This window comes from Orbicella franksi, chromosome 9 (genome assembly GCF_964199315.1).
Source record: "Orbicella franksi chromosome 9, jaOrbFran1.1, whole genome shotgun sequence".
Lineage (NCBI taxonomy): Eukaryota > Metazoa > Cnidaria > Anthozoa > Scleractinia > Merulinidae > Orbicella > Orbicella franksi.
Window position 1 is genome coordinate 11,048,280 of NC_138153.1, and position 19,298 is coordinate 11,067,577.

The 19,298-nt window shown below is 39.8% G+C and overlaps 1 protein-coding gene across 5 annotated transcripts in view; it reads left to right on the forward strand.

Moving 5' to 3' along the window:
• LOC145498343 (von Willebrand factor D and EGF domain-containing protein-like) overlaps positions 1–19,298 on the forward strand; it is a 48,100-nt gene that overhangs the window by 21,877 nt on the left and 6,925 nt on the right. For all 5 annotated transcript variants that reach the window (XM_081478260.1, XM_081478261.1, XM_081478262.1 and 2 more), the window contains exons 12-29: positions 420–691; positions 1,120–1,234; positions 1,875–2,138; positions 2,522–2,636; positions 2,789–3,199; positions 3,583–3,693; positions 3,850–3,960; positions 4,229–4,339; positions 5,342–5,452; positions 6,151–6,345; positions 6,425–6,538; positions 7,886–7,999; positions 8,989–9,102; positions 9,659–9,748; positions 10,287–10,387; positions 11,163–11,221; positions 11,319–11,473; positions 11,681–14,183. In XM_081478260.1, the coding sequence (XP_081334386.1) occupies positions 420–691; positions 1,120–1,234; positions 1,875–2,138; positions 2,522–2,636; positions 2,789–3,199; positions 3,583–3,693; positions 3,850–3,960; positions 4,229–4,339; positions 5,342–5,452; positions 6,151–6,345; positions 6,425–6,538; positions 7,886–7,999; positions 8,989–9,102; positions 9,659–9,748; positions 10,287–10,387; positions 11,163–11,221; positions 11,319–11,473; positions 11,681–11,991 (2,874 nt within the window). In that variant the 3' untranslated portion in view covers positions 11,992–14,183. The remainder of the gene's footprint in view (positions 1–419; positions 692–1,119; positions 1,235–1,874; positions 2,139–2,521; positions 2,637–2,788; positions 3,200–3,582; positions 3,694–3,849; positions 3,961–4,228; positions 4,340–5,341; positions 5,453–6,150; positions 6,346–6,424; positions 6,539–7,885; positions 8,000–8,988; positions 9,103–9,658; positions 9,749–10,286; positions 10,388–11,162; positions 11,222–11,318; positions 11,474–11,680; positions 14,184–19,298) is intronic.

Consider the following 19,298-nt stretch of genomic DNA (forward strand, 5'->3'; position numbering starts at 1 on the left):
TAAAAGAGTGAAAAATTCATCTATCGAATCCTGTTGATGTTTACGTTTTATAACCTTACTTTTCGACTTGAACATTTTGAACTTAAATGTCACTTTCGAAATAGAAGAACTTTTTTGTGAGGTCCACAACCAAATCTCTAGGCATTTAACGACGAAACGCAGCCCCCAAAAAGGTAAACAACGACCTATCAGAGATTTATTCCTCGCATTCCGCAAAAATGTTGTCTCCTTGAACACGATTACACAAATGTTGACTTTGCAAATTTGTCACCTGTGAATAATGGAACCATTGACTAACTTTTAACCTTTTCATTTTAACATGTTGATAAAAAAAAAGCAGCAATCGGCAGAAAAATGTAGAGTAGTAGCCTAATGCACATGGAAATACTTTTTTTGTTCATGTGTTGTTTCATTAAAAGTACACAGGAGACTTCTCTTTTGCAACTGGAAGTGTGGCCTTGTTAATGAATGAGTGTGGAAAACTAGGAGCCAGGAATTTATCCATGCTTGCAAATCACACTGGTGAAAAGAATTCTACAGTTGATGCTTTTGTAGAACAAGTGGCTGAACTGTTATGTCCAAATGACTGCACGTTTAATGGTAAATGTGTCAATGGTTCCTGTGTTTGTAACAAAGACTACACAGCTGAGGATTGCTCGTTGTCCATTTACCAAAAACCAACAATTTCAAGGTAATCTAAAAAGATACACCTTGTAGTTCACAGATTTTGGGAAGAACCTAAGTGCAATGTATTGTAATTTTTGTTCAAAGCTACTACCGTGGTTAAATGAGGTTTTCTATCCATCTACCCGTTCATCCATCCATCCATCCATCCATCCACCTCACTCATTACCTCCCTCCCTCCCTTCATCCATTCATCCATCCATCCATCCATCCCTCCCTCCCTCCCTCCATCCATCCATCCATCCATTCATCCATCCATTCATTAATACTTAAGCAAATTGATTTGGCAATAGTTAAAAGATTTGATTGCTTTTTTTTCCAATCTGGTTTCTTCTGTTTTCCACTTGACAGGTCATATAATATAATTTAATTGTTTATGGTTTTCAGGGAATTGCCTTTAACATCACTAATTTGCACTCTTTGTGCCATTGCTAGGTTACAAGGTGATGGTTTATGCGATATGCGTAAACGACCATGTAGGAAGGTTACAGTCCTCGGAACTGATTTTCTAAATTCTACAAACATGACCTGCCACGTGATGGAATTCAAGGTAAGCAGCTGGCACTTGGGTACTTAATTACATATAATATTTGGCCAAACATTGGTATGAATATAACATGTACACACTCATAAACAACAAAACTTTTAATAAGTTGAAAACCACTGAAATAGGAGAAAGTGACTTTCAACAGTCGTTATTTAGGTAAGAAAGATCCTTGGGTTCAAGGACCAGGGAACTCATCTTTGACCTTACACACAATATATGTCGATAACTTTAGTCTTCTGGTTAAAGTGTCTACTAACTGTGGTGTGTAAAGGAAGACTAAAAACGATTTATGTCAGCATTAGATGGTGGCTTTCGGTTTCGAAAGGAGTTATTCAGTTCTGCTCTTTGCAACAATTTGGAATTAAGAGCGCCAGCAATGTTAACTCGTCGGTTTTGTGCATTGATTTGACAAAGAACGTTTTTCAGGTCTAACCGAAAAAAATAAAAAATAAAAAAAAACATCTTTCATTTCCCAATTCGTTCTCCGAGACAAGGCATGGAGATTGCATAACTTGTAATAACCCGGAAGTGGCATGTTATGACAGAGTGTTTTACATGGTGCACTATTTGTATCTCTTAGTTCCCATTAGAATTATTAAAAAAAAAAAGACTCACTTGGTGTTTTCAATGTACTTATGCGAAGGTAGTAAGTGGTTCCTGGACACCAAACAATACCGAGCTAAAATTTCCTGGTATGATGACAGACCTGGTGCTTGCAGACTGTTATTTACCTGAATCACCAGTGAGGCAAGGGCATTTCCATGAGACTGATCAAGGGACTCCAGCGGCCGGACTGATGATATCCGTCTCGAACGACGGTGAACACAAGAGCAATGAAAATCTCACATTTATATCCTATGATTCGGCTTGCATGAGTTGCAATGTGTCTACAGGATGCTCTATCAAGGCAAGTATAATGTTACTTAAATACCCTGAGGACAGTTCAAAACCTCGGTAATAAAGAACGTACCGATACTTATGAAATACCGGCGTGAGACAAGTTTGATTTGATTTCCAAACATGGAAAACAGATTTGGAAATACGACCCGAAATGGGTGGTTTTGACAGACAACTAGGTGTTTGGAAATGTGATAAAAATTTCTGGTGAGTGTATGTAAGAATCTTCTCTATTGGTACCCACACAAAGAAGAAGACGAAAAATACATGTAAGAATGCAAAAAAAAAAAAGAAAAAGAAAAAAAAAGAACAAGGGAAGGCCGGGGGGGGGGGGGGGAGGAGGAGAAGCGACTATATTTTTTGACTGTATTTTTTGTCTTTTTTAAATAATAGAATAATTCTTGCTTCATTAATCGTTACTGCTTCGCTCCAAACGAGACTAATCCTCTTGACTGGTGCTATCAGTGCCTTCCAGAAGTAAGTGCTAACGCGTGGACAAAGCGTCAAGGTAATTCTAATCACTTTTACGACATTGAATTCTTCAGGAATAGTTTTATGGCTTTGTATATCTGTCACTTTTCCTCCATGGATACGTTTCTCGTCCATACGTGCGCTATATAAAAATGTCACTAATACTTCGATATCATTTCACACTTTTAGTTAACATTCCACCTAAATTCTCACAAACTACCAAGTACTTCGCAGTGCTTCAGGAGACCCTCGAGTTGCCTGTTGACGTCGTAGACCCGGAAGGCATGCCTGCCAAGGTCTCATTAATGGACGGAAGCCCAACCAAGGCTGTGGTGCGCGATAACGTACTAATATGGAACGCTACTAATGATGCAAAAACGCAGTTCTTCCTCAAAGCCACGGACGCATGCCAAGCTACCTCTTCCGTTAATATCACTGTATCCTTGGTCGTCTGCCAGTGTCAGAACAATGGAACCTGTGTGCCTCATCCAAACAAGCCCAGGGGATCAGGGTTTTACGAATGTCAGTGTATACCTGGATACACCGGAGACAAATGTGACACCAACATTGATGAGTGTCAGGCTTATCCGTGTTTTCGAGGTATGTCATGATGAACACATGTTGGATAGAAGTTTCATCTCGCATATTATGCTATAATGTCCATGCCATAAGATATATATTAGCTTTTTCCGTAAAACTATAACTCAAAGTGTTTTTAATTCTTTCATTTTCGTCTCTTCAGTGTCCCTGTCTTATATAAGGACATAGCCGCAGAGAAAGTCATTCAGTTTAAACAATTAAAAATGTAATAAGCTAAATTCTATTTAAGAACACAAATATTCCTGCAAATCCTGAAACTTGGAGATTCAGATTTAAAAACACGATGAAATCTGCTTAATTTTTTTTTTTTTTTTTTTTTTTTTGCTTCCCTTGTAATGGCCCAACTTATTGCGATTAATATTACACTTATTTCACATCCCAAGGCCGTTGCATTGATGGAATAAACAACTACACGTGTATATGTGATCCTGGGTACGTTGGAGGCAACTGTGCCATTGACTATGACGACTGTATTTCCTCTCCTTGTATTCATGGTAAGTGGTGGACTTAATTTAAAACAAAAATGGAATTATATAGTCCTGTTTGTACCTTGGGTAATATTCTATGATCGTACAATTTTACTAATGGCTCTTACTCGTAAGGTTCGATTCAGTGATGGAAAGAATGATCAAAACGTTTTGTTTGCACAGGAAAATGTATCGACTACACTGGCACTTACAGATGCTCGTGTGATCCCGGATACAGTGGACGGAACTGCACTATTGACATTGACGAATGCGACTCGTCACCTTGCAAAAATGGTGAGTAAATGATTCATGGACAAAACAGTTTGGCCGTCTGCGAACATGTCACTGTTGGTTTGGTGTGAAAGCCAATTACTATTGAAACTTAAGTAAAACTGCACCAAATTTTCTCGGACGCATAACATCAAATTGTATCTAACCAAACTTATAATTTATAAACACGAGTCACATTGACCCTAGTTCTTGCCACATCCATGAAGAATCCCTCTGGCCGGGATTCTTTTTATTTACTTGCTTTCTCATTTCAATTGATTTACTTCACCAGGAGTATGCTTCGATCATGTCAATAACTATACCTGTCAGTGTCAAAGTGGCTACACTGGTTATGATTGTTACGTTGAAATCGACGAGTGTCAGTCCTCTCCTTGCGTTCGCGGTAAGTAAGTTGCTGGGTATCACCAAACCGTGATGGACTAACTTCCCGTAAACGACCAATGAAAATGACAACCACTGGCGTTTGCTAACAGAAGGTGGTTTCGTGGACGCTTCAGGTGGCTCAAAGCAATTTCCAGCAGTTAGATTGTGATGGGTCACTATGACCATTCTTTGTCACTTGATGCTACAGTCATGGTATCAAAAAACTGCTCAATTATTGGTAGACACGTTGTTATCATTTTCGCGACACAATAAGTTACCATAGCAACAAAAACACCCTTTATTTCAGCTGTAAGAGTTTATTATTCTAAAACTGCACGGTGAATTTTTTATATTATAAAATTTTGGTAGGCATGAAAAAACGCAACTGTTTGCAAAATTTAAAAAAGAATTTTTGTGCATAAGGTTCAGAGCCACCTTAATTAAAATTTTGAAAATTTAAGGTGAAGCCATCAAGCCCAAGTGCTGGTTTTTCGATAGGATCGCCGGCTCAAGCCAGGTTGGCTTGTTGTAATCAGGGCCGGGTTCTTCTTTAGCAACCCGGCCCAGGATCTCCCCTTGTAGGCTTGGCTAAATCTATATATTGAAACCTTTTATTTTGTCCTTGACGTTGAATGGCCTTGGACAAAACTCTTTAGCCGGCAATCTTTCTGCAAGGCCAGAGAAATTTGCAAACGTATCAAATGCTTTTCGTCCACCCTACGCCCGAGAAATTTGAAAACAAAACAATCACTGACTGTTTTGAGTTTGTCTCTGAGGCAGGCTTGTGCAGGGAAATCGCTAGATTAATATTACGTCATCGTTTAAAAAAAAAAAAAACTCCGTTTTCAAAATGTTTTCCCTCCACACTAAGAGGCAAAGCGGGCGTTTTCAAATTCCTCAGCTTCGAAGAGCGTTTTCGAAAAGCTTCGTTTTCGCGACGGATTAGTTTGAATAAAGATACAACTGAGTAATCATAGGCAGTGTTTGGAAAACTAATAGTACCTTTGAAACGTTTCATCAGGTAAATGTCTGGATAAAATTAACAACTTCACTTGCGTGTGCCCAACTGGTTACACTGGTGTGAGTTGTGAGGTAAACATTGACGACTGCCTTTCATCTCCATGTGTAAACGGTATGCAGATTTCTTTCTTTGTTTGTACTTGTATTATTGTTTTATCTTTTTACGGCATATCATTAAAGAAGGGTTTTGAGGGAAGACGGTAGAACAGTAGCAGAAGCTGTATTGAGCATGTGCAGTATAAATAAAAAGTTGGCAGTGATTGCTTTCTATAACCGCCTCTCGCGTTCAACGTTCAACATTTTGACTGGTCAAGTATTCTTCATTTTATCCCACTGAAATGTAGATAGCACTCTAACCATTGCAGATACAATCTCAGTATAATTCACAACATGAAAATATTGCAGTTAATTGACTTCTTTTCTACCTAGTCAGCAATTAGTAAGCTTAAGTGCAGTCACCTGAGAAGCTTACGACTTGAATGTACTATTTTTGGGGGAGCGCGGGTGCAAAACATAACGTCGCTTTCGAACAAGAACATGGGAAGAACTGCAGCTTACAACAACTTAAGGCGGAATTAATTGCACCCCATGTACACACAATTACATTTGCTAACAGCCAAATCAAGACTTCCTTTGCCTTCTCCTTTCAGAGAAGAATTCAATCTGGAGAGTTTTTAACAAGCTACAAAGCAAAGTATGACATGATAGAAAGAAGGGTCTCTAATGTGTGTATGTTGCTTATTATCGTAAGGAAACATTTTGTTTCTCTTCTTTTGTTACCTTTCTTTATCTTATTTGTCCATTTTTAAGGGACCTGTATCGACCTTGTGAATAATTACACGTGCAACTGCTACGTTGGCTTTACCGGTCCCAACTGTGATGTAAAAATCACAAACTGTACCGTTGATGCCTGCTATCCAAATGTGACATGCTTTGCAAATAGCGACACAATTAGCTGTGGTCCATGCCCACTTGGATTAAGCGGTGATGGAAAGAACTGTGAAGGTAACGTATTTCCTTTAATAATTAACTCTATCATTAGGTTTTGATCTTAATGCCTATTTCCTTTGCTTTGCTTTGACAGACATCGACTACTGTATCAATCACACCTGTGGTAACGGAGGGTCGTGTGTCGATGGTATAAGGAATTACTCATGCGCCTGCCTGGCGGGTTTTACTGGAGAACACTGTGAAACCGGTAAGTTAATTTCAGTCAGTCATTCAGTCAGTCAGTTAATCAATCAATCAATCAATCAATCAATCAATCAATCAACCATCAATCAATCAATCAGTCAATCAATCAATCAATCAATCAATCAATCATTTATTTAACCAAATTGTGCCTAAGCGCTAACTAGAGTGAATTCGTATAATCCGTTTTCTTATATGCTATTAAGAATTAGTGAATGGTAATGAGAAAAACAAGTAAAACAGCACGCACCAAACTGAAACCAATGGCAATTTCCATTTCGTGAAAAATTCCGGTTTGAATTTCTGGAAATTTGCATTGACGAATGGAAGAGCATTTTCTGGAATTTATGAACAAAAGAACAACCTCGCGAGGTGTATCCAAATCTTCGAAAATTTCTTACCCGGAATTTTGTCCTGAAATTGATTTTCCTTCCGGTATTTTCGGTTGAGTGGTTCGCTTTGCGGGAATTCAATAATTTCCGCTTTTTTGGAAAATTTAATTTCCCGGGAAATTTCCGTACCTGTTGTCCCCGTTTCCAAATTTTTGGGAAGTTAAGGTTGAATAGAAAAGAAAACTCTCCTAGGCCTTCAGATTCCTAATTGTGGACATTTATTCTAAATAACAAGCCTTAAATGAGATATTGTTATCTTCCAATGCTTGCATTCCGGCGTGCAAATACCGGCACGAGTGTTTCCTAGCCACAGGCGTAAGAAAGCCAGCCATATAATGTAATGTAACATCAAAAAAATGGCAAGAATACTCAAAAGTACTACGCGTATTTCGCGCACCTTCACTGTTTTTTTTCCCTTGCAAATAAGATTCTGGTTCAGTTTTAAACAGTCCATTACATTTCAACGGCAAAACGACCTCTTACGTACCCAAACTGGTCATTAGAATATTATGCGCCTCATTAACATATAAGGAACGGGTTATACGAATTCACTCTAGTAAGCCCGATCAAAATATGAACGTGTACGCAAACAAATGAATAAATAAATAAATAAATAAATAGTATTAAATTACATTTTCACGTAAACAATACAGTTAAATTTAAGAGAAGGTAAGCTGTGCATATAGATCGCGCGAAAAATATTCCCCATGACTGCTTAGCAGAATTCAATCCAGATCCCTAGAAGACTGCTAAGTAAAAAGTGGATACTGACGCTGCCGCTGATGCCAACGCGAAAGTCGGTGTCGAAGGAAATCGTCATCTTCATGGTCGTAGTAGAAATACATGTAGTAATAGTAAAAGTAGTAGTGATGGTGGAAGTGGTAGAAGTATACACAGTGGTTAACTTTGACAAGTGCAAATTTCATATTTTAATATTTCTTTGATTCATTTGCTATTAACAGATGTTGACGAGTGCGTTAGCCACCAATGCGGCAATGGTGGTTCCTGCGTTGATGGTGTCAACAGTTATTCGTGTAACTGCCTGGCAGGGTTTACCGGAAATCGTTGTGAGATTGGTATGTCTCTGTACTGTAGCATTTGTATTGTAGCAGTTACAGATTCGAAGAAAATTTAAAACAATGAATCTATTACCTTTTTAATGACTTCATAGAGCCGCCAGAAGACCTTAAAATAATCGAAACTAATAACTGAAAGCTCAGATAAGCTAAAAAGAAATGCACAAAACGTAAGGGTAAGAGTAAAGTCTATATATGAGCCAAGTGGCCCATCAGGCCGATGTTTATCTTGGTTTCAGTAGCATAAAGCGACTAGAAGTATTTCTACTCTATCTCGATGGGATGTTAGTCCTCCGCAAGATTACGTACCTCCAACATTAAACTTGCCGGTACCCATTTGTACATTTGGATGGAGAGAGGTCCTGTGCGAGTAAAGTGTCTTGCCCAAGAACACAGCACAATGTCCCCAGCAAAAAATGTAACTTAGGCCGGCCGCTCGATCCTGAAGCGAGCTTGCTAACCTTGACGCCACGTACCGTACAATCAACCTATTCGAGAGTTTGATTCCACACGGTCTACTCTTCCCACGTTCTAGATAGTTTACGCTCTCCTCTGTGCATATTATCGACCCTCTGAGAATCAAGCGATGGTCACTGAAACAACATAATCACACCATTTCAATTTTTACTGTACTTTGTACTACACAAAGGTTGTTCCCATTTTGGTTTGGTTTGGTTTTATTTTGTTTTCGTTTGTTTGTTTTGCAACAATTGGTGCACAAATTTGTGTCTCAGATTATGTCGAGGAAAAATCAAGAAGACAATAAGCTGCACTTGTTAACCTATCCGTGATGATGCCGTTTCCACGACCTAACATAAAGGAAAACAGTTTATTTAATTAAGCCTCATTAAAATCAAAAACAAAAGCAAACAAACAAACAAACAAAACAAAACAAAACAAAAAAGAGAAACACCCACACAAAAATATATCTATTAGGTAATCGATTCTCATCCACGTGTTGTTGAGTTTTTTCTAATTTCTGTTAACAGACGTAGACTACTGTGTTAACATCACTTGTAACAACGGTGGTTCTTGCGTGGATGGTATCAACAATTATTCATGTAACTGCAAAGCGGGATATACGGGAGATCACTGTGAGGCTGGTAAGTTTGTTGTCGATGTTTTGAGCAAGTATAAATTGGTAAACTATGTGACAATGATGCTACCAGTTGCCAGTATAACTACGTACATGATTCTATTGGAGGTCATTGTAAGGTTGCTATAGTGGGTTAAAACATGAACTAAAAATATTTATAAAGAAAGCTGGCAAACCTCACGCCCTGAACCTGGCATTTATTACACTACCACCCAAGATGAACAAAAGTATGACAATTATAGAAGTTACTTCTACTGAATTTCATAATTGGTTATTGGCTGTTGGCTCACGTATTTCTTGGATCTTCGCAGTGACAACTTTTAACGGAAAAATGCTCTTTTCTCTAAGAGTCTTGCAAAAATGTCATGTATACCAAGGACGCCATGTTTTTAAACCACATTCAAAATTGGATTTCTTTTTTTTTTTTTTTTTGCTTCCAGTCGACGACTATGAGCAGTAGAATCATGTCCAGATAATTCTCTTGCAATTGATAAAGACGTTACGAGACACTATCATTTGCTCAAGTGCAGAATAAAGTCCATTATTTTAAACCTGTGTTGCAGTTTTACCCACGCCTTTTCGTCCCACGGATGAGAAGACCATGTATACATCAACCATCACAGCCCATCCAACAACTGAACAATCAGAGACAGGTAGTAAAAATATTACAATTATACATATATCCATCTATTACGAAGACTATATATGCTAATCTTAGCTTGATTGTTGTTGTTTTTTGTTTGTCTGCTGTTTTTGTTTGCTTGTTTTTTCTACAAACTAGGTTTTTTCTGTAATTGTCATATAATACTTTTTAATGATCATCCCAGTCCTTGTTGCTGCTGTGTTGTTGTTGTTGTTTTTTTTTCTTGTTTTCTTTCTCCCTCTGTCTTGACATTTGTCTGTTTTCTTTTGTTTGTTTTTGTTTATTTATTGATTGATTGAGAAATTTGTTTTATTTGTTTTATTTTATTATTTATTATCATTATCATTTCATTATCATTATCATATATACTGAACTGAAGTATATATCATAAATATTGAAGTATATAATTAGCGCTATATTAATTAAATTATCATTATCATCATCATCATCATCATCATTATCATTATTATTATTATTTTTTTTTTTTGGGCGGGGGGTGAGGAAGATATCTTATTCTGACCAGTAGGGGTATCTATTTTTCATTCTAGAGCTTATCATTGAGTTACGTATCCAAAGGCCATGGGACAATGAGCTGGAGGATAAAGAAAGCGAAGCCTTTAAATTGTTATCCGATATCCTTGAAAACGAGGTACGATTGATATACACAAAGAATGACTGCTAAACTTCTCACTGAGAAAAGATCTCGATCATGACATGTGCAGCTTATCGTGCTGTGTTAAAGTCATGTATTTTTATAGAGCTCAGTCAACAGTCCAATGCATGGAGGGCACATTGGAAATGGAAATCAATAGTTTAGTTCGCTTTTGTATCATCTTTAACAGGGAAACATAAATACATGAGAACAAAAGAACTGTAGTTTGTTTCTTAATCTTACATGCATGCATCCTGTTGTATATTTTTCGTGTTATCATTTTAATAGGCTCTCATTTAAAGGTGTTTTTGTTAGTTTTTACCTGAGACGTTATTGAGTCTTTTCGGAACCCAATGCCACGATTATTTGAGCACCTTGCTGCAGTGTGTCTCAACGGGAGGGGCATGGATTTCGTCTCGTATGCATGTTCCTGTTATAATATACGTAATCTCTGCAAAAAAAATTGCGGTCGGTATGTTTTTATGAGTACAGTTTTCTCGGTGCTCGTTATGTAATAATCTTTTTTTCTTGAAACGAGTGCGTGACTAGCCATAATAGCGTCTGCGTAAGAGGCTAGATTCGTTATAAAAGGGAAGGAACTAGTTTTTGTAAATGTGTTTATTATTTTAAGGGCCATTAATTAAGCGGCACCGTAAAATAAAAGAAAAAATCGAGAAAGAAAATCAAGAAAAGTTTAATCGTGTGAAAAAAAAAAACAGGATCTATCGCTATGGTGTCAATATGTAATTAAGTTTATCGTTTAAAATTGCAGATCCGGAAACAGTATTCTCAAGAGGAAAACTTTCTCGGAGTAAAAATTATATCATTCAAGTAAGCACTATGTGACGTTTGACCATTCTGTAAAGCACTTCATAACTTATTCAGTCGATTAAGGTTTGTTCAATAATCTTGTCTGTTCGCTTTTTAGGCCTGGAAGCGTCCTGGTAAAATTCAAGCTCTTCTTCAAAACTAACGTTGAGGAAAAAGTTGCATTGGCCCCGTTGAAAAAAGGGGTAGAGGATGGCAAAATGGGTTCTCTGAACGTGTATCCGGAATCCCTAAAAATTGAGCAGGATGTTGAAGGTATGGTCTAACAATCTAAAACAAGAACCTAACACGAATATATAGTGTAAACCGTCATCATTGTTTCTTATAACACAAACAGTGGTTTATGATACGCTTGTTGACTGACGATCATCGGAGGTATTAATATAAAAATGCACTTGCTCTCTAACAGGTCAAAAGAGACTTTCTTCTTCTTTCCTTAGTTATTTTGCTTTCCCCGTTTAGAACCAACAAAAGAAGACAAAGGAAAGATCTCCATTCCACTGGTCATTGGTGTCTCCTGTGGTGGTGTATTTGTCCTTACTCTCCTCGCGATTTTCCTGGTTCGCTATTGCCAACAAAGGAATAAATTGAAAAACAGGGATTCTGGGGATGGAATGCCAACAGAAGTAGCTTTCCCAAGACCTGACAAATATGAATTACAAGAGATGGAGTTGAAAGAAGAATATGTTCTGTACGGAAAGGCCGGCTTCTCGAGTGAGCCTGTTCCCACTCAAGAAGTAGGCATCCAAAATGCTGCTGCTGATTACAATTAAATCAGCTCCTCGATGATGTCGTGCGCAATCAATCGACAAGCATCTTAATTAGCCGGCTAGAAAAATGAATTTGCAAGCTGTTTTGTACACGCTTTAGTTGATTTAGCTAGCAGAGCTGACTTCGTGGAGGATTTTTGTATTTTTGTTTTCGTAGCAAACCTCGAAAGTAGCATGTTTTTAGTGATATTACTCTTCAAGATAAGATTTGTTGTTGTCGATGGCGTCATATGACGTGTCGTGAGTTAATTTGCCTGACTGAATTTGTCATCAGAATGTTTTTATTAGTTTCTCATTGTGTCAGAAAAAAAAAAAAAAAACAGACAAAGGCAAGATCAATACTGAATCAATGAAAGTAGATAATGATGCTTAAACGTATAACTTTCGTACTATCGTATAGTATGAAAGTTGCTTTCTTATAAAGTAGACCGTTTCAGGAATAATATGCAATGATTTATAGTGCATTGATCATGCATGCCGAGTTTCTGTATCAATTTCAACATATCCTCAGTTAAAACAGTAAACGAGCAGCAAGTTGGAAGAAAACAACAGTTTTACCTTCCATAACCGTGCGATCTAAGCAATTTGATTTCGTTGAGGATCATTTTTCTTTTAAGTTATTATTTCGCTTTAATAGATTGTTACCAAAATAAGTCATAATTGTCAATCGTATCAAAGATAATTTTTGAAAAAATGGAAAAATATATTACATCTAAAAATCTTGATTCCAATTTATTCTTTGTGTATCTATTTGTCAGACACCTACGAAATTTGCGTCCTACTTATGTGGGGGAGTGAGGAGTATTTTAATGACTATCTATGGGAGAATCTTTCTCCAAATTTCATGCCTTATTAACAAAAGGATATTAGCTTTTAGTATAATTTCCAGAGGTGAATATAAGAATTGGACATTCTGATTAGTCGAAAAACTCATCATATGTCGGTATATTGACCCCGCTAGAGCTTGGTCACTAAGCTCGCCATCTTTTATCTCGGCAAGTAAACATGGTGGACAGTTGCTAAATGAAGTTTTCATTCCAAAGATATCGTTCCAAGTCCAGGATATTTCAGAGGATGGATAATTCTCAAAATGACTGCTGTCGGCCTTTGATCAAAAATCTTTTCAAGAACTCGTACTCAAGGCTTTTAAGAATCGTAAACGCAATGGTTGCGTCGATCGCCAGCCGGTCAGATCGATTGACCGAAAGTTTCGCTCGTTTGCCTTACTATACTGCCGAACTCTATGAGTAGATTGATTGAAAATCGATATACATGTAAGCTTATTATTAAAACTACGGCTGCACACGTTTATGCACATGAACAATTGTGTCTGTGTTTTTATGTTTTAGTCCGTTATTTTGTAGTCGTTGATATTCACCTCTGAAAATTATAGCGGAGCTCCGGCGGCCCGAAGGGCCGCCAAGCGGAGCCCCATACTCATATGGGAAAGAAAAGGAAACCCATGAATGAATTTTCTCATGGTTTTCATGGCTAGCGGTATTGCTTGTGGGCGCGTACGCACGACGACGACGACGACGGCGACGGCGGAGTTGCCCAACATGGCGGCCATACTCCAGCTAATAGGTCGACGGAGAAATGCACCCTCGGTCTCTAGCAGAAGAATGCCATTTTTCTTGGCGGGATTTTTAAAGGAAAGAAAACTTATTTCTATTTGTTATGTCGACAAACGATAGCGGAGGTTGATTTAATGTTTTTAAGGTAGGGTTGCACTGAAGGAATTAAAAAGAAAGCAAGAATTAACAGGCAAAGAAGTAGCGAAAAAGATCGCGAAAAAGAGCGGGCCAGCGCTGGGGAAGGAGGCGAAACAGTACTGAACAATGCCTTGAATTATAGCGAGTCAAGGGCTAGAGAATAATACTGAACAATGCCGTTAACCAAAGCTAACGAGGGCCATAGAAGGATGTGAAAGTACTCAGAAGACTGCAGGGCCAAGTTTTTAAAATTCGCGCGTTGTGACGCTGTGCAGCCGTGCAAGAAAAGTCACATGACTTGGTCAGGTGATGAACAAGGGAAATCAAACATGTCCGAGTGTTACTAAACAGTAAACACAGCGGGAAAAAGTGGTTGATTCGTCGATCTGTCGAAAAGATTAGTTCAGTTCAGTCTTCACAACTTTTGCTGCAAATTTCTGCCTGGAAGATTTACACTGGCCGAACTGATATTGCCAACTTGCGGTAAGTGACTTTCGTTGTTGCGTTTGCTATGAAAATTAACAAGTTGCCTCGGCGATATAAGCTTATTTTCAACTGGAATCCTTTGAAAGTCTTCCTTATTTGACGCCATGCTGTGAGACAATTTATAAATTGCATCGTTTTAATTTCTCTCATCTCTAAACAATGGCAAGTGAATCGCTTTGTGGAGGTTGTTGTAAGTTGTAAACAAATTATGCTTTCTGTCGATTTTCGTCGTCAACCTAAGCTTATAACCTCACGTCTAAAAATAAGCTTAACCAAAACCGTATTTGTAAACACGGCCGGGCGAGTTTTGAAGTTTTCTCTGTGTTATTGACACAGCCGCCTCGTAGACTGCTAAAATTTCTTCTTCTGTTGTTGAAAACCAAGAAAGATGTACAAACCATTTTAAGCCGAAGCGAACAGGATTTGCTAAATTTACTTTTAACGTTCCCATGTGAAGATTTGCATATTGTGATTACAAAGTATGGAGATTTCCTCGTTTTGTTAGTTCAATTTATTCGGTTTGGCGAAATGCTTGGGTGAATTCCCAGGTTAATTTGGTTGAAGACTGGCAAAGCTACCGCCGATAAAATGACTGCAAAGCTAAATTAAGCCGTCGACAAAAATGGACACTGTAATATTCAAATTTAAACGTGAATAATTATTAAACTTTAACACTGCAAGCTTAAACGAATTTTCTTTATCCTCTCTTTCATTCGGTTACCTTTCACTGAGAAGGGATTTGCTTTTAACACTCGGATGAAGTGAAATGCATAATTATTGTGTTTATAATGTAGATTTCCTCGTGTTATCTTGTTGTCTGTCCAATTAGTTCGGTTTGGTGAAATGCTTATATAGTCCAAATGTCGAGTAGACGATTGTGCATGTAAATCCTGTGTGCAAATAAAGTTCTACTTTCATTTGATTTACTATTTCATTTTATCAGTGCCACTGCTTTTGGTTGGGGGTACATGGGTTATTCCCCAAATATGCAGTATTTACACTTAATATGGAAATGTTCCTCAAAAGTGGGATAGTACTAATGGAAAAAAAAATTGCGAAGAGCTTTACTCGGTAAACTGTACAGTGTAAATGACATTTACATACTTAGAAAAAAATTTAGGGCATAGGAGTTCTTGCCCTGACCATTTCTTGGTAATAGAAATAAGTTTTACATACATACATACATACATACATACATACATACATACATACATACATACATACATACACAATTTAGTTGGTGAGAGTGTTAGCCATCATGCCTTGCGAGGCTGATTAATTTCCCATGATGCCTGTATATCTTAGTTGTTAACCATGTGAGTCAGCCATCTTGGATTCACTCCCTGATTAAAGCTTGATAAACTTAACCGGCTTCGGAGCTTATTACATGGTGTCAGAAGTTTCGGAACCCGCAATCGCCTGAAGGCCTCTTGCCTCTGTAGTCTGTGACCGTTTTCTTTCTCGCTCCACTCGCCGCCATGGGAAAAGATCGACCAATCTTCGACGCTAACTCTGACGATCGCCGCCGAGCGTTCAAGTTTTTCTTGGCTAACTTTCGAGATTTTTGCATAATGGAGGACTATTTAGACCCCGCCAAAGCAGTCGACAGCAACGACTACTGGATCGCAACAAAAAGGCCGAAAGTTATGGCCGCTCTTCGCCGAGCCTTTCCTCCGGCCGAATGGGACGTGCTCACAACCACAATCGACGCTCAAATTCCTGATGATGACAAACAACATCCAGCTAGATGGCTCGCGCAGCTTTCACAGCACTACCTTGGAGAAGAGCCTATCATTCAAAGTACTCACAATTTTCTACGTATTCTGAAACAAGAACCTGGTATGTCAATACAAGATTGGCACACACTGGTCAGGTTGGAATATCAGAAATGTAATTTTCCCACAGCAGTAGACGATCGTTTACAAAGGGACATTTTTGTTATTGGCCTCAATGATACTTTTAAGCCCTTCCGAAGCGATATCATTGCCAGAGAAAACTTATCAACACTGACCTTCGCTCAGGTAATTTCCAAAGCGCGTGACTTTGAGGCTGGACTGAAAACTGAATCTGCCATAACAAAACACCACCTCGAGGAAGCAGCACATAAGGTTTCCCCAGCAGTGGACAAATCCAAGACTCCTCACCATCCGAATCGACGTGTAAAGGACCGACCTCCTGGCCCTTCCAGTGCTTCGACCTGCCTGTGGTGTGGGCGTGCACCACATGCCAACCGCCGTGACTGTCCTGCCTCCAATGATACTTGCCATGGCTGTGGAAAACGGGGTCACTGGAAACAAGTGTGCCGGGCCACGTCCATACATGTTGTATCAGAATCAGCTGCAGATGCAGAAGCTGACCCGCAAGCCGACTACATTGTCACTCATGAGGTTTATCAGGTGCAATCTGCAGCCAAAGGAATCTATGTTGACCTCAACATCGGTCCCACGTCATCATCACCTCCATCATAGCACTTCAGATTTCAAGTTGACTCTGGTTGTTCGTGCAATACAATTCATGTCAATGACCTTAATCAGCTGCCACCTATCCAAATTAAACCCTCAGTGGTTCGACTACTGGATTATTCAAAATCCATCATCCCAACCAGAGGCCAAGTCACACTTCACTGCACTCGTCGTGGCATGTCTTATGACATAGTGGCTCAAGTCATTACTTCTCAGCAGTACTATGCCCCACTACTAGGTCTTGCTGACAGCACACGCATGGGAATTCTCAAGTATGATGTGGACACTGCAAATACACTGCTCACTGCCCCAGTGCTGCCTCCGCCACCACCTGGTGAGTTAACATTTGATTACATAAAGTCTGCTTATGCTAACTTATTCGAGGGACTAGGTGAACTGGATGAGCCCTTCTCCTTAACTCTCAACCCTGATATCCGACCTATACAAGCCGCTCCCCACCGTTATGCTGCCCCTAAACTTCCCACCATCAAAGAGGCCTTAGACAAACTTGTTAACACGGGACAGTTGATTCGGGTCAACAAACCCACACCCTGGATCTCAAATATGGTGGTTCGTGAGCGCCCTGCCTCTGACACAAAACCTGCGAAAGTTCGTATTTGCCTAGACCCATCGCAAACAATCAACAAAGCCATCATCAGGCCAGTGTACCCCATTCCTACTCTAGAGGAAAACATCCACCGCTTCCACCGGGCCAAGATTTTCTCCACATTTGACATCAAGGATGCATTCCAAACAATCAGATTAACTGATGAGTCTTCCTTTCTGACCACTATGCACACTCCATGGGGAAGGTACCGCTGGACTCGACTCCCTTTTGGTATCAGCTCTGCTCCTGAAGAGTTCCAGCGTCGTCTTCATGATATTCTTTGTGGCATGGAAGGTGTCGTCAATATTGCTGATGACATTATTGTGGTTGGCCGTGGCGAATCCCTGGCCGATGCACATGTTGATCATGACAACACGGTATTTGAGCTCTTGAAACGACTCTCTCAGCACAATCTTAAACTAAATCCTGACAAGATTAAATTCAAAACATATACTGCACCATTTATGGGACATGTCTTCAGCCCAGAGGGGCTCAAACCGAGCATCGAAATTACCAATGCTGTTTTGAATATGCCTCAACCTCAGGACAAGGCGGCCACTCGACGTTTCTTGGGCACCATTACTTACCTGTCCAAATTTTGTCCCAATCTCAGTGAAGTGGTTCGCCCTCTCCGTGACCTTACACATGTTGACCAAGAGTTCCTGTGGGCTGATCAACATACCGAAGCATTCACGAAAGCCAAGGAGCTAGTATCCAAAGCTCCCTGCCTTCGATACTTTGATGTAAATGCCCCGGTGGTACTGCAAGTTGATGCATCTGAATATGGTCTTGGTGCGGTCCTACTTCAGCCTGTCAACCATCCCAACAAATCACCTGAGGTCCATTGGCAACCTGTTGCCTACAGTTCCAGCTCCCTCAGCCCAACTGAACAGCGCTATGCGCAAATTGAGAAAGAAACACTTGCCATTGTGCATGCCTTTCAGAAGTTTGACCAGCTACTCTTCGGAAAATCTGGGATTACTGTCCACAGTGATCACAAACCACTGGAAACCATTTTCAAACGCCCTTTGGCCTCTGCCCCGCGCCGCCTGCAGAGCATGATGCTCACACTCCAGCGCTACTTATTCCAGGTGGAGTATCGCAAAGGATCCTCACTCCTTATTGCGGACACTCTTTCTCGTGCACCTCTGCCAGAGACAACACACAAGGGAGTCCATGATGAATTGGTGTACCGTGTGGAGTTTGAAGGGAACAACCCAGAACTCTCTGGTTTCCAGGATGCCACTGTCCAGGAAATCCGAACTGAAGCAAACACAGATCCTGAACAGAAAGCTCTGCGTACTCTCATTGAAACAGGATGGCCAAATGACAAAGCCGCAGTTCCTGTCCTCGTACATCCATATTGGTCGGTCCGTCATGAACTTACCACGCACGAAGGACTCCTATATAAACAAGATCGTGTTGTCATACCTTCTTCGCTTCGACCAAGCATCCTCTACGAGCTGCATGCAGCTCATCGCGGTACTGAGTTTACTCTTAGACATGCCCGTAGCTGTGTGTTCTGGCCGGGCCTCAACAGCCAAATCACAGACATGTGCACAAACTGCACCACTTGTGCACAGCATGCCCAGCAACATCCTCGAGAACCACTAAAGCCTCACCCAGTGCCCACGCTACCCTGGCAACTGGTTTCTCAAGATCTGTTTGCTCTTAATGGGTCTGCCTATTTGGTCACTGTGGACCATTACAGTGACTATTACGAACTTGATCGGCTTCCCTCCATCCAGGCCTCAGCGGTCATACAAGCAACCAAACAACACTTTGGACGTCACGGCGTTCCCCATACCCTCATCACAGACAACGGAGCTCAATTCACATCTGAGGCATTCAAAACATTTGCAGAGAAATATAAATTTCATCACATTACCTCCTCACCTTATTGGTCTCAGTCTAATGGCAGAGCTGAAGCATCAGTGAAGTCTGCCAAACACATTCTTCTCACTGCGGAAGATGTGGACCTAGCGTTACTCTCTGTTCGCAATACTCCACCTGCTGGACACACCTTCTCCCCAGCTCAACGTT